At 37.2% G+C, this 15,732-nt stretch overlaps 1 protein-coding gene across 1 annotated transcript in view; it reads right to left on the reverse strand.

Moving 5' to 3' along the window:
- Nucleotides 1-15,732, reverse strand: part of DHX15 (DEAH-box helicase 15) — a 71,440-nt gene that overhangs the window by 28,614 nt on the left and 27,094 nt on the right. Inside the window, exons 4-6 of the mRNA XM_049630390.1 lie at nucleotides 11,579-11,738; nucleotides 9,333-9,551; nucleotides 4,158-4,325 (exon numbers count right to left, since the gene is read on the reverse strand). Coding sequence (XP_049486347.1) covers nucleotides 4,158-4,325; nucleotides 9,333-9,551; nucleotides 11,579-11,738 — 547 coding nt within the window. The remainder of the gene's footprint in view (nucleotides 1-4,157; nucleotides 4,326-9,332; nucleotides 9,552-11,578; nucleotides 11,739-15,732) is intronic.

Consider the following 15,732-nt stretch of genomic DNA (forward strand, 5'->3'; position numbering starts at 1 on the left):
CTGGATTTTTAGTCCCCAGGGAACTCTGCGGGGGTCGCCACTTCAGTAAGGACATTAACTTCTTTATGTGTACACGTCCCAGCAGCACCACACTAAGTTATCTTCAGATAGTGGATCATTAAGCCTCTCTTTAAAACTACAGAACCATCTCCACAAGGGCCATTTCTCTTTTTTATTGAGCAGTGTATGCTTTGAGCCATGTTAATTAGTAAACTGTAAGATAAGCTACAGAAAAATCAGCTATTTGTATGGACAAAATTAATGAAAACTAAGTGAAATTAAAGAATAGTTGCTGGATTTTAATAACATCAAATCTATAAAACAGCAATTCTAAGTCTTAGTCAAAAGATGCATACAAGTAATTTATTGATGAGCAAACTTTAATGCTTCTATAAAACTACTGTAGCTTGAGCTGAAAGTCAAATACGTGAATAAATGTCAAGCATGATCAAAACAGGTAAAATGGGGGTGCCTGGGTGGCTCAGTTGGTTGAGCGTCTGACTCCTGATTTAGGCCCAGGTCATGATCTCAAGGTTCATGGGTCTGAGCACCATGTAGGGCTCTGTGCTGGCAGAGCCTCCTTGGGATTCTCGCTCTCCTTCCCTCTCTGCCCCTCCCCTGCACATACTCCCCCCCCCCTCAAAAATAAACATTAAACAAATAAATAAACAAAAACAGGTAACATGATCTACCCTCACATAAATACATGCATTCTCAACTTTCTTGATCACTGAAACTTTGAAGCTGTTTACCAGCAGTGCTGTGTTAGAAGTCCATGTAAAAGGAACTCAGTAACTATTTGCAAAAGGAATGCTAGTTAAAGTCCCCAATGCCCATAAAACTTTACCTTTAATAGAGCCTACATTTTAAAACTTTAATAGTAAAAAGCTGTCTTGCTTCTTTTACTGCAATCATATTATAAACTCTATTTTTCATAAGTTAATACGTTCAGTAAGATAACAAGGCACTACTTACAAAAGGTGCCCCAATATAAACATGGAATTATACTTAAATATTTTGGTGGAATTTTAAAAACTGTATTAAATATTCTCTTTGTTCCAAACGTTCTAACTTATTACCTTCTACTTTATGCTAGCTAGTATCCTTATATTAGAACAAATTTAACGAAAAACAGAATCGAATTGTATTTTGTTTTACACAATTGGAAGCAGAACATAAATCCCTAAACGTTCCTTTGTACTTTTAAATCAATTGTGAATATCAATCAGTGACAGTTTAACACTCATGAATGAAAGCTCCATTCTAGTAACTGGCAGTATAATGAATTCATGACAGAAGCAGCAAGCCTTGGCCTCTAGCCCTATATTTTATAATATAAACAGGACATTATCAAACTTGTGGCATTTTTGTTTAAAATAGCGCAACAGGAAAACAGCAACAGAATGCCAGTTCTTCCTGTTCCAGTACCCAGCCACTTGCCTTCACAGAACCTCTGCATCTTCCGCCATACCCTTCCGCCTTCCCCCAAAGTCCCATTAATCCCTTTGACCTCCCTAAGGGTCACGGTCGCCTGCGACCTGCTAGGTCATCGGCTCGTCATACGTGCCAGTCACGGCACTTGGCCGGGGTGTTTTTCTGCTATCTCTGGGTCTCAGCTGGCACTCCTACCTTCCTCCAGGCAACTTCTCCACCTGGCACCAAAAACAGGACTGGAGGAGTGAATCTTTCTCTGTAACTAGGCTTCCATAAAGACGTTTACCTTTCCTTAAAGGTGCCAGGCTTCAAAGCTCTTTTTTTCGCATGACAATGACACACCAAGCGCTAATGAAGTCCTCCCTCCCTCCCTCTCCTGGGTCCATCCAGGAGGGCTGTGATAATGCTCTTCTCAGGCTGGAAGATGAAGCTGACTCATGCCAAGAAGAGAACAGGATTTCCCAGCAAGAGGTCCTGTAGCCTTAGCTGAATGAAACACCATCAATGGATGATGAAGCAGCACTATGGCCCTTGGTTTGACTCTGAATTAAAAGCCCAGGATGGGATTCCCCAAGCCCTGGGGACTCCAGTGGCCCCCTCATCATCTATGGCCTTCACCACACATATATCCAACTACTGCTGAGTTATTCTTTTCAGGAAGACAAAACTCTCCTCAATAGCCTTATGATTTAAAAGAACACAAAAAGCAAGAGTTCAATTATACTCCACGAGCTTAAGCTGAAGATCCTAGAAAACGTATCATCTACTGGACTGGCAGCAGACTGAACTTAACTTTCCAATACACTGATAATTAACAGAGCAAAAGAGCTCAGATGTGAAATATATTTCAGTAAGCTCAGGCCCTTTTAAGTTCTCACAGTAACCTAAAAATGGAATAAAAAGAACTACACGAAAAGACACAAATTTGGCAAATCTTGCTATATATGTAATTTTACTCAGTGGTTAAAAAAAAACCATCAAATTAAAACAAATGCAGATATGCAAAGTGTACATGATTTCAAGAAAAATTTAATCATCTGCCTGCAGGCTACTCCTCTTTACTATTGAAATATATAAGAAAACAGCTACTTTATATACAACCACTGATACAGAATTATGCTAAGAATTCCACAAGTACTTTTCAGTCAACAGATCAACTTCAGAACTGTATACTAAAACTATCACTTAAACTTCAAGTTTTCCCCAAAGTTCAGAATGCACATAAAGTAACAGGGAAAAATATTTTAACATGTTCTAGAAACAGCACTACGACTAAAATAACTGGAAAAGTTCAACATAATGAAGCTCTGATCAGACAGTTTTTTAAGTCATATTCACTACTCTTGCTGATCTGAAAAACTCAGAAGGCTGATTTCTTCCTTATCAATCTCTTGTTAATTTACACTCCACTAAGCTGGTGTTGTATACCCTCTCAGTAAGTTCCTTTAATTTGAAAAATGTATCTGGTTCATTTAACTTTTACACAACCATGTAAAGAAATAATTAGCCCTGATATATTTAAGTACCTTGATAATGTGTAATTTTTCAATAATCATGATAAACATTAGCAAAAGATTGAAAAAAAGCAGAAAAAAGTTGTGAGACTCTGTTAGTCCTGAATATAGAAATAAGAGAGCAATAAATTCCAAATCTGACTGATAAGTAAATCATAAGTAAGTAATATTTCAACTGAGACTTTTTTCTACGTGAATATATTCAAGGAATTTATGGCAGCTACCATGAAGGACTAGTTTCTTCTAGATATAGTAGTACACTGTATACACAAAGCTTAATCCTTGATAATAATCTCCCAAGGTGATGAAGGTAAATTATACCTACTTTCAAAAAGGAAAACTTTAAGGGACGCTTGGGTGGCTCAATTGCTTAAGTATCCGACTTCGGCTCAGGTCATGATCTTGCATTGCAGTTCGTGGGTTTGAGCCCCGTGTCAGACTCTGTGCGGACAGCTCAGAGCCTGGAGTCTGCTTCAGATTCTGTCTCCCTCTCTCTCTGCCCCTCCCCCCCCACCATGCGCTGTCCCCCCCCCCCCCCCCGGCCTCAAAAATAAATGTTAAAAAAAATTGTTTTTAAAAAATGAAAACTTTAAATCCAGAGATCAAGAATCTTCACAAATTTCATATACAGCTACTATTTAACCTAATGACTGACTCCACTAGTGTTTTTCAAACCTTTTCAAGCAATGTAATTTTACTTTCAAAGAATCTACTAGAACACCCAGCTCTTAAAAAAAATAAAAGGATAGCTGTTCTGTTTCAAACTGGAACTCAGATACCCGTCCCATCCCAACAAAGAGCCCAGAAACAGGTTTGGAAAACCCTTGCTCCCTTCCTATGCCAGGCAGACATCTATACTAAGAGAATCTACATTCCAGCCCTAAAGAAATCCACTTACTAATGGAGAGAAAGACAACACTAGGCCATCTCCCTCTTTTCTTTAGCCATTCTAATCAAACTCCCATTTAATAAGGAGGGAATGGGAAACAGTACATGCTCTTACTTTATAGTCAAAAGTTATGCAAAATTCCACCTAAATATATGGTTTAACATTTGCATTTGAAATAGATTTTGTAGTGTGCGATCCAGATCACTATCAGCCATCACTTAGTCCTTAATAATTCAATATACTTTCATATCTCATACTTTCATACTTCGATACACTTTCTGTATTAATGAAATGTTTACAGAGAACATTTCTATGCTAACCTTTCTTCCAATCGCTCCATTCTGCTTTTTTGGAGGCGGAGGCTCAAAAATGCGTTGTTGCTGCTGAGGCGGAAGTGTAGAGTATAATGGAATGATTTTAATGTCACCAACTTCAGGGCCCAAATCATCAACCTCACGCTTTATTCTCTTACAGGCTTCATCAATTTCCTACAAAATAAAAGTCTGAGTGTAAAAACAAAACAAATACACACTGAAACATGTAAGTATTTACCATTATCTTAATTCTGTACAGCTTATTTCGAATTTGGTAAATCCAAACTAGGTAAACCTCACTGGGTTTCCAAAACTACTGAAGAAATTTTCATTTCTATAATCAAATAAATAGATAACTATCTTATTGGCATTCCACACTCTTTTTCTTCTAGTCAAATGTCCTAATTAATTCTCAACAAATTGTACTAAAATTGAAATTTCTCACCCAGGAATATTTAACTGCACTCATAACCTTTTCAATTTTCACAATCTAAAAGAAATTGATGTGCTAGATATTTTAAATAAGCCAATTAGGTTTTAATGTCACGTATCGCTAATGTAATTATATGGAAGATTTGCTTCATTGTGCCTAATGAGAACAAACACCTTTACAGTATCAACACAGATATTTAAGAAGTAGGCTAACCCAAATAACTTAGCATCTTCAAAAACTTCCCCATCACAGAATATAATCGCAATGCATTTTCATTCAAATCCAGGTTTTAAACAGAAGACACACAATGATTACTCAAGAGTGTGGGAGACAGAAAATGAGAGGTAGGTGAAAGCTCTAAGGGAGTGGAAGGAGACTTAAAAATGGGGGGGGGGGAACCCAGAAATTTAAATTTTACTGAAACCTTAATTTGGTTATACTCAGAAGTATGTTAAATAATGTGGAAGCCTATCCAATGGACGACCCAATCAGAAGCTATCTTTATCAACAAAGTATCTCTTATTTAAAAATCAGAATGATTAAACAAAAAAGGGGGAAAATGCATCGGGTAAATGTAGTCTGTATTTTTATTACATCAAACTAAAATGATTTTCCTTGAAATGATTTTAAATCAAAATGCAATTCCGTTTCCATGCTAAAGAATACAAAGTTTCTGGGCACTTAAGAACAAAAATTTTCCCCTCTCGTTCAAATACAGTAATTTCCTTAAAAAACAGATAAGGGTCTTAGATAATTATCACACAGAAAATTACTATTAAGGACTTGATGTCAATAGTTCCCTTTGAAATCTGAAGTTTTAAAAGAAAATCAAAGACTGCTACTGATTGAAAGAAAAACTACAACAAATAAAACAAATATTTTTAGGAAAAAAAAAAAGCTTTTAAATGCTGTATCTAGATTAGAATGCCCCCTGCTGGTATGCAAATACAAAATTACATCTCTTCCAAATCAAAAAGATTTGGATATAAGCCCCAAGTTAGTTTTTTTCTAAAATTAAGAAAAAGAAAATAGGAAAAAACTGATTCCAATATCCAGAATGTTTTTAATTTACTTAATTAAACATGTATTTGACCAGACAATAAAAGGTCCAACGCCAGCAAACATCCAGATGTCATATATCAGAAAACAAAGTACCCAAAATCGTACATTTGCAGATTCCAGAATTTTAACAAGGTAACTCCAGTTTTACTTGGACTAGGCTATCCAACGTGTCAAATGTGTACAGAGTTAAAACAAAAGCACTACTGCATGGGACATAAAGATATCTCTAAAGTTGAGAGGAAAAAATTCCGACACCACTTATGTTTTTTATATAAGCAAAGTTCTAAACACTTTTAAAACTGCAACAAAATTTTTCCTTAAGTTTACCAAATTCCCACAGTCAACATGGGAAGTTCAGAAAAGAACAAAGCTCATTGACATTCATCAGCATAAAGCAACCATCTGTTAGTTTTGAGCAAGATTGAGTGTTGAGACAGAAGCTCAGGAGTTTTTACGACTTTCAGCTCCAAAAGTATTAATATAGGTTAATAAATAAATTTGGACTAGTAATTTGAGGAGGCTGAACTCACTGCATATGGAAAAGACATTTTATTCATCAAAATTCACGGTAAAAGAACGTGCTGCTTTAAGAATGGTTTCAACATCTTCATATCACAAACAATTGATATTTCAGTTACAATCACTCTTATCTAATTCAGAAGTATAGCTTCCCTAAGGACTTTTAATTTTAATCATAAGTCCAGATTTTATGCATTAACATAAAATAACACAAAGAAATTCTAGAATTCAAATTCTTCCCAACCTTTCACCAATTAAGATTGATCTCCTTTACCCAAATTTACTCAGATTAGCACACAAGCATTACTGTTTAAGTGGTCAAAATGGTAAAATGCTCGTAAAAAATCATTTTAAAATTTCATGAGAAAACTAAATTTTATGGGTGCTATTCAAATTTATGAAGACAAGAGTCCTGAGAATTCTAGGAATCTACCATTTAACTGACCATGTAAAAGTTAACACAGATTCACAGCCATGGAAAAATAGTATTTTATATGTCTTTGAGTCAGCTCTACTAAACGCAATCAGTGAAACAAAATACATTAGGTACTCTGCTACTTTCTCCCTAATGATCTTCAAAATTCAAGCCTAGTCACCTAAAGGGTATTTAAAAATATAACAGGGCACATGCAAAACCAGTTCACAATTACAGTTAATACTTCACTGGAAAACATATACTCCAGCACACATCTGAAAACCATGGGGCTTACTCCCTTTTCCCAAATATGGGATGGCTGCCAAAATATCAAGTATATGAAGTTAAATCATAGAAAAACCTTTCATGAGACCATCTGATATTTGATAAAATTCTAATTTGCTTAGTTATCTGAATATAATGGCTATTTTAAGAAGTCGTTTAAGAAAATACGCTATGCACTCTAGATGAAGAAACTAGAGACCAGATACAAAAGGACAAAAAGACCTCAACAACCTAAACACTGCATTAGAGCATACATACTGTTTATATGCCATCAAAAAAGCATTTGGTACTCTTGTTTACAAAATATATAAAAATTCTTCCATTCAAAACACATAGAAAGGAAGACTAGTAGCAACAGAGGTGTATCCGTAAAACTGAATTTGCAACACGTTTTATATCCCAAAAGAAAAAGTATGACTGCGTTGGGAATGATTTTCCACCCAGGGGACATGTGGCAATGTCTGCAGACATTTTTGGTTGCTACAACCGGAGGAGGGAATGTTACTGCATCTAACGGATAAGGCCAAAGATGCCACAATGCACAGGGCGCCCCACAACAAAAATACTGATTGAACTACCAGGTAAACAGCGCTGAGGTTGAAAACCCTTGCTCTATAGAAAAGGAACCACGGCCAATGGGACACAAATCGTAAATTACATGAATACTGAAGAAATGCAGGGATAAACAATTACTCAACATTTCTAGCTCTTAAAGCAATAGCATTTGCTCAAATATTATGTATACCAAGCATTCCCGTAGAAACTGAATACAAATAAAATAATTCACATTCCAACAGAGGCAGGCAATCACACAGAAGACCTCTGATTTTGGTATCTGGGAGAACTAGGGCAATTCCCCACAACCCTGTCCAGAGTTGTGTCATTAACGTACTACAGGAATTATACAGGCTTAAACATTCCTCTGGGACAGTGACCTTTAAACCTAAGGAAATATAAAAGTGGCCTGTAGACCTCATCAAAGATGCAGATTCCTATATCTGGCCTCAGGTTTCACCTATTTCTGCAAGTCTGGAACAGGACCAAGAACTTGCTTTAACAAACTCTCCTTCCCCAGGCAGGCAGTCCACTGGCCACACTTGAGAAATGTTCTGGGGCAGAGTTCAGACCTTTTACCATAAGGGCCAAAACCATCAGGCTTTGCATCCACACAGCCTGTCTGTTGCACATTGTTTGGTCTTATTTACAACATTTTAGAAATGTGAAAACAGGGGCACCCGGGTGGCTCAGTCGGTTAAGTGTTCGACTCTCGTTTCAGCTCAGGTCACGCTCTCACAGTGTGTGGGCTCCAGGCTGGCAACTAGGAGCTTGCTTGGGATCCTCTCTCCTGCCCCTCCCCCGCACTCTTACTCTCTCCTCTCTCAAAATAAATAAATAAACTTAAAACGGAAAAAAAAATTCTTAACTAATGGGCCATACAAAAACTGAAACAGGAAAAGGGTGGTCACAGGTAGCTCTTTATTCAAATGCTGTAAAATTAAAATTTAGTCCTTCCTCTCACTAGCCACATTCAAACACTCACAAGCCATATGCTACCGCTGACTACCACACTGAACAGCACAGTTACAGAACACGTGTGGCACTGAAAAAAGGTCTAACAGAACAACGCCGCTCTAGAACCTGTGCGACTCAAACCTGGGGAGCTTCAGCATTACCCGGAAGCTTGTCAGCAACAGTCTCAGATTCCACCCGACCTACTGAATCAGAATCTGCAAATTTTCTACGTGATCTGCACGTATGTCAGTTTGAGAAGCACATTCTAGAAAACCCCTAAAGCCTACTGAAACAGAAGACAAATTCTAAGAACAGCCTCCACCAAAAGGCTCTCTGAAACGGATTTATCCAGACAGCTTTTTCCTCAACTTCAGCTCCAGAATGTCACAGCACACCTATAAAGCTACCGTGGGAAAGAAGTTTAAAACATGCAGCACCTGAGAATAAAACGTGTATCTTAAAACGGGTAAATTCTAACTAAAAAATTTCAACGATTCCTTACAATCCTCAGCGCGCACACAGATGACCAAACCAAAACACAAACATTCATTCTGACGTTGGATGGGCATCCAAGTTACTCAAGTTCATTCACAAGTTAACGTAACAACCCGACTTCATAGGGGTTGTGTGGATCAAATTCATACCTCAGCAAAACTGCAAATTACCACACACCACTACTTACCGCACCCAGGTCTCTCCAAAGTCGAGACTACAGCTGCTAAATCGTGAAATTCTAAAACAATTTATTCTCAGGGTAATTAACACTAATGACACAGAGGTATCCACAGAGTATACAAAGGGGTTATGTATTTCATATATAAATGCCATCAGGCTGAAGAGAAACTTTATACCATGGGATAAGAAATATGTGGTTAATATATGCCAAGTTCTTGGGCTTAAAAAGTTGAATTTAATATGTTTAAAGGCTAAATAATGAAGCAAACAATGACGATACCTCTTGACCAGTTAAGAAAAGTAAAAGATCTCCCTCCTCCTCTTCACACATGTGAATTTGGATCACTGTTCGAATGGCTGCTTCAAGATAATCTCTCTCTGGTTCAGGAGTATAAAAGATTTCAACAGGATGTGTACGCCCAGGAATAGTTAAGAGAGGACAGTTATCAAAGTAAATCTGGAATTTCCCTGCATCCAGAGTAGCGCTCATAACTATAACCTGCAAAGAAAACAGTCAATTATTTAAAGTTGTCTTCAAGGATTCTCCCATGGTCTTCAGGAAAAAAAGACAAGCAAATGTTTACTCTTCTATATACATCAATTATAAAAAAGCCTACAAAAGCCTTCCTACAAATAAACCAATTAAAAAATCAAATACAGACACTGAGCTACAGTAAAACACTTACATTTTAAAAAATAAGAAATAAACCTGATATCTGATAAATAAACTATATTTTCATGAAACAATACCTTAAAATCCAAAGTTTAGGGACACCTGGGTGTCTCAGTTGGTTAAGCACCCAACTCTTGATGTCAGCTCAGGTCATGATCTCAGTCATGAGATCGAGCCCTGCGCTGGGCACAGCGCTGACAGCACGAAGGCTGCTTGGGATTGTCTCCCTCCCTCCCTCTGCCCTCTCCCGTTTATGCTCTCTCTCTTGCTCTCAAAATAAATAAATAAACATTAAAAAAAAAACCCAAGTTTATAAAATACATATTTGTTTACATAAGGTTAACATAATGTATAAAAGGGATTGGTAAAAGCAACACTAATAAACAGTACGACTACTGCTATGTTTATTAAAACAGGACATGACAACCTTGTACACAGAAAACATAGGATGCAAAAATAAAAAAAATCTGTGGCAGATATAAATTTACTCTCCTCTCTCCAAATCATCTTTAATAAGCATGACTTCTTTAGAAAAATTCCTAAATTAAACAGGGATTTTCTACACTGTTGTAAAAAAGCCACAGCACAAAAGGCTCTTCAGGTGCCAAGGATATAAAACTATACAGTCACCCTCCCTCCATGTAAATCACACATTATAGAAGCCATTAAAAATTTACTTGAATAAAAGCTTTCCCATTAACTATTCTACTAGAGTGTTAATTTCTACTTTTTGACTTTCCTTCCTGAAACCTTCAATAGTTCACACGATTTCACTTATATGTGGTATCTAAAAACAAAAAGCAGAAACAGGCCCATAAATACAAAGAACAAACTGGTGGCTGCCAGAGAAGAGGGAAGCGGAGTGATGGGCAAAATAGGTGCAGGGGAGTGCGAGCTACAAGCTTCTAGTTATGGAAATGAATAGGTCACAGGGATGAACAGTACAGCATAGGGAATACAGTCAATGGTACTGTAATGGCACTGTGGTGACAGCTGGTAGCTACACTCGAGTTGAGCACAGCACCCAGAACTGTCACTGCCAATCACTACGCTGCACATCTGAAACTAACACAGTGTGTCAACTATACTTCAATTAAAACAAAACACAAACTTCAACGGCTCCTAAGTTTTAATCGATGACTACTCATAGTACTTCAATCTTTAAAAATGTAAATTTCTAGAAGCAAAATCAAACTAGGATAATAATTTTTAAGACCCAGAATCCTTCCGCCTTGGTGGAGACAAGTAGGTTAAGTAAACACATTTCTGAGGAACAGCCTGTTCTGAGTATAGTTGTTCCTACTTCCCAACGTGACAAGTTATAACGGATGTGTTTATGTTGGGACAGAACAAAGATTTGATCCTTAATAGGAAGAAATTTCTATATTTAGTAAAGGGTTGGGTGGGGGTGCCTGGGTGGCTAAGTCGGTTAAGCATCCAACTTTGGCTCAGGTCATGATCTCATAGTTCGTGGGTTCGAGCCCTGAGTCAGGCTCTGTGCTGACAGCTCAGAGCCTGGAGCCTGCTTCAGATTCTGTGCCTCCCTCTCTCTGCCCCTCCCCTACTCACACTGTGTCTGTGTCTCTCAAAAATGAATAAACGTTTATTTAAAAAAATTTTAATAAAAAAAAAAGAAATGGAAAAGATTTGGCTTCAAAATACACTACTAAAAAGTGGAATCATACTAAAGTCTAAAATGAAGACACAGCTAAGGATAGGAGAAACAAAGAAAAATGCCAACGCAGGTACTTACTGGTTCCTTCTTTTACAGTTGATTAGAGTAATCAGCATGTGTTCTGTTTTTTATATGTACCTTTTTTTTATGAAATAAATGAGTAAAAAAATTACTTCACCTTTAAATCTGATCTCTGTCTTACAACTTCCTTCAGAACACCCATGAGAATATCTGTAGCCAATGTCCTTTCATGAGCCTCATCAAGAATTATTACACCGTAACGCTCCAGGAGGGGATCATTCATAGCTTCGCGAAGTAACATCCCATCAGTCATATACCTATATTCACAAAAAAAAAGTTGGCCAAGGTTCATTTAGGGCATTTAAAACTGAACTTCATGACATAAAAATAAAACGCAAAGACATCAGGTGAATCAAAATTAAACCTTCTCCCAAAACAAATGTGCTATTGTTTCATAATCAATTGCAAAATTAACCATCAAGAAAAATTTCTAAAGAGTATATATGAAACAAGTCATACACTACAAAATCTTGTCAAGTGAGACTGTAATGGTGAAAACGTGTTAACAAATTTAAATCTGATTATGGAATATAATGATCACGTGGTTGCACACAAATACCAAAGCAAAAGTCACCACTTAAATGAGTGTCTAAAGTACAAAATTTAAAACACAAATATTCAACCTGCAAAACAAAACTAAGACACTTGTTTTGTAACAACACTAAAATGTTACCACATGCAAATTTACATTTGTTTAAAGCCGGAGTAATTCCCCACTTACGCTAACAATAGGCTACTCGGTTCAAAAGAGCTAGAACAGCATGTAAGTGTACCATCTCTTTTCCCAAGCCCCACCCAATTCAATGAAATGATGGCAAAGAAGCACAAAAAGGAATACATTCATGCGATAATAAGGGGCAGCACTAGTGCTATAGAAATGCTGATAAATATGTATGAAAGAGAAAGGCAAAGGACATCTGCTAAATCAATGAACTAGAGAGGGAAACCAGGTTTAGAGAAGGTTCAAGACCAATTGGCTAATGTAGCACTCAGATGAAGTGTGGTTTGCAAATACCGGTATGGGCAGCCATCTCCCATCCCTTCTACTCCACCTGCTACCGTCACTAGCACAAAACAACCATATTTTGTTTGGCATGTGGACAAAATAAAGTCCACCTGCAAATGCTGAAGTCACAGTTCATTCAATTAATGTGTTTACAAATTGAAAAACAGTATAAAAATCTGAAATCATCATTTATGACTTTGCTATTTTGGGTCTCTACTTTTCACAAAATAGCCTAACCTAATCTTTCACGGACCAACTTGGTATTTTTAGCTAATGCCATCTGTTGGAGCACTTAAATTCACCAAATTGATAATGTACAATAGAAGTGAATCCTTCTCTTTAATTCACCTGAACTTAATTCTAAATTTAATAAGACTTTTGGCAAACAAACCCATCCTACTCAATATATTTTAGGCTTCTTTCTTCTTTGGCCATATTTTTTAAAGCAAACTACGTTTCTGGAGTTGACACACCACTACCTGCAAGATTATTTTATATTAAGACCATGAAAAAAAAAACCAGTGCCAATTAAACTATGACTCAATGCCTTAATGACAGTGCAGCACAGAGCATGAATCAGCTACACTAGAGCCTGTAGTTGCTTTGAAATAGCTTTGATCTATTTGAGGATATTTAGAACTTCTCCTGTCTTCAGATGTGATTACTGACATAAGACAGGCAATCCTTTTCCACATTATCTCAGTAGCAAAACGTAATACAGTTTTCATCTACTTTGCGAGTAACTTCCTCAGACTCAACAAAGCGCTTGTCTGTTGCCTTGCAAGGCAAGAAAAAAACCAAAAGAACAAAAACCAAATTGGTCACTTGTCAAACAATAAATATTTGTTTAAATACTATCAAATTCATACCACCATACTGCTCAGTTTCCAAGTTTACTCATTTCAAAATAGAATCCTAGTGTCATCTTTTTGAAGACATTTTAATTAGCAAGTTACCTCAATACATAGTTCCAACAGTAGCACATTACTTACCTGAAGTGAAGTGAAATAGGTACAGTTAGATCAAGTTCAAGCATTCACAGGCAATAACCACCAAACAGCTACCAGTCTGTAAGACCCTCAGACTGTAAAAATGTACCTTCAATCTCACATACTAAAAATATGAGAAAGTCACAGAACTGATAACAGATCAGACTTGAACTTGAAAACTCCTTGAAACACATTAAGATAAAAAGCCACTCTCTTTATTTTGATCTTTTTCCTGCTCAGACTCCTCAAGCTTCAACAGCATAAAGTAAAAGCATTCAAAAGCACAGTTAACCCAAATACTCATTCTTTTATATTTTTCTGAGAACAAATGCTGAGAATTGGTGTAAATGGCAGAACACCAATACTGTACATTAACGGAACTATTTGCCATGTTTTATTAGAAACTAGGCATAGTGTATGTACTCAGTTAAATAGTCAACCAAACCCTCAGACTTCCAGACTCCAGAGACAGACTGTCAACACTACTCTAGTACCTCAATATTCGATCATCACCCAATGATCCAATTCCACGAGATGCTACTGTTATCTACTGCTATCCTGTTATCACAGGAATGTAAGAAACTTACTGTTTGTGCTTATAGAGAACTTCAGGAAAAACTACATTTTTAAAGTTGAAAGGTCTCTTAAAAATACAGTCAATACTGCTGCTTTTCCAATGAACAAAATTCAATATTAGTAGTTAATCTTTCCAGGGTCTTGAAGCCAATTAAGCAGCTTATTAAGACTAGTTATCACTGTACTGATTCCCAATCCTGGGCCCCTCCTACATTAACACACTCTCCTCAAAGTCCCAAGAAAACGTACGGATAAATACAATAGCAAAAAGTAAGCTAGTGTGGGGGTGGGAGTTGGAAACATAGGGAAAAAAAGTTTGTGATCTACTGAACAGAGATTATATTAAAACAAACAAAAGTATTACTCTTCTCTGTCCTTCTTCGTCTACAGTGGATGCGGTTAGTCATCCGCACTTTTTTTTTTTTTTTTTTGGCCCTGATTTAATTGATCCCAACCCTTAGGTGGTCTTTTGTTTTACATCAGGGAAACAGAACTAGATCTATCAATAACCCAGCACCAGATGCAAGTCACATAAAAGTGTCCTCCAAAAACAGCTATGTCCTTTTCCCCCTCCCCATCTGACTTGAAAACTGAGCAATGCCCTCTTTAAGTGTATGCCAAACCTGGACAGATTTCTGCCTTAGATCTAACTAACATCTTTCTCATGTATCACTTCAAAATTCTAATTCTGTCTCTACTGGAGTATCTTATTAACATCTGAAAAACTTAAGTATATTTTATTGGAAAACTGGTGTGTTAGGCCTTGAGAGTTTTGTGACAATCCTTCTGTTGTGTGTCACCACAATCACAGACTCCTTTACGGCATGCTTTGATTACTAGGCTTGAGGCAGTCGTTACCATTGTATTATATTTATACGCAGTAAATTCTTCTATGTGTGCTGTATGTCTGAGGTTTTGAAATTTTAAATAAAAAGTATACTAGTATGAACTTAAGCCGTTGACTCTGGGAACATTGTGGACTTTTCAAAGTACAATAAGAGGTTCAAAGTATAGGCATATTCACTGGCAAACTAGAGGGGATGAGGGTCTAGATCAAGACCCACGTTCAACAGGTCAAAAATGTCAGAAATAATGAAGACCACAACCAACTGACCTGGCCTATTTCAAAACCAGAGGGGAGGCAGGGAGCAAGACCACAGACCCATCATCCCCAGGTTTCCTCCCTCTCTGTACTCCTTCCATCTAGACCCCTCTGGCCCGCTGTCAGTGTCGTTTACTTATGCTACAGAGAGGAAAACAGACGGAAGGATCCAGCAGTTTGCCTAATTGAGCCAATACCAGATTTACTGGCAACTTTGGCTACATGATTTATGAGATGATTTCTTCGTGTTCAGAGTGACTTGATTCTTATTCTTTATGCTGTTTTGTATGGAAGAGCACTTTATCTGTTTTAACAGAACTGCTCCCTCGTATCCTTTATGGATTCTTGTTTTTTCTTTCCTTGTTAAATTATGCACAGAGGGGTGTGTGTGTGTGTGTGTGTGTGTGTGTGTGTGTGAGAGAGAGAGAGAGAGACAGAGAGAGAGAGAGAGAGAGAAAGAGAGAGAGAGAGAGAGAGAGAAATTAAGGCCTTTATTAACCTTGAGAAAAAAAGAAAAGCTACCCGATGATCTGCTGTACTACTAAATAGATGAGGCCCTCCACGTATGTATAAATAAA

The sequence above is a fragment of the Panthera uncia genome, chromosome B1 (genome assembly GCF_023721935.1).
Source record: "Panthera uncia isolate 11264 chromosome B1, Puncia_PCG_1.0, whole genome shotgun sequence".
Lineage (NCBI taxonomy): Eukaryota > Metazoa > Chordata > Mammalia > Carnivora > Felidae > Panthera > Panthera uncia.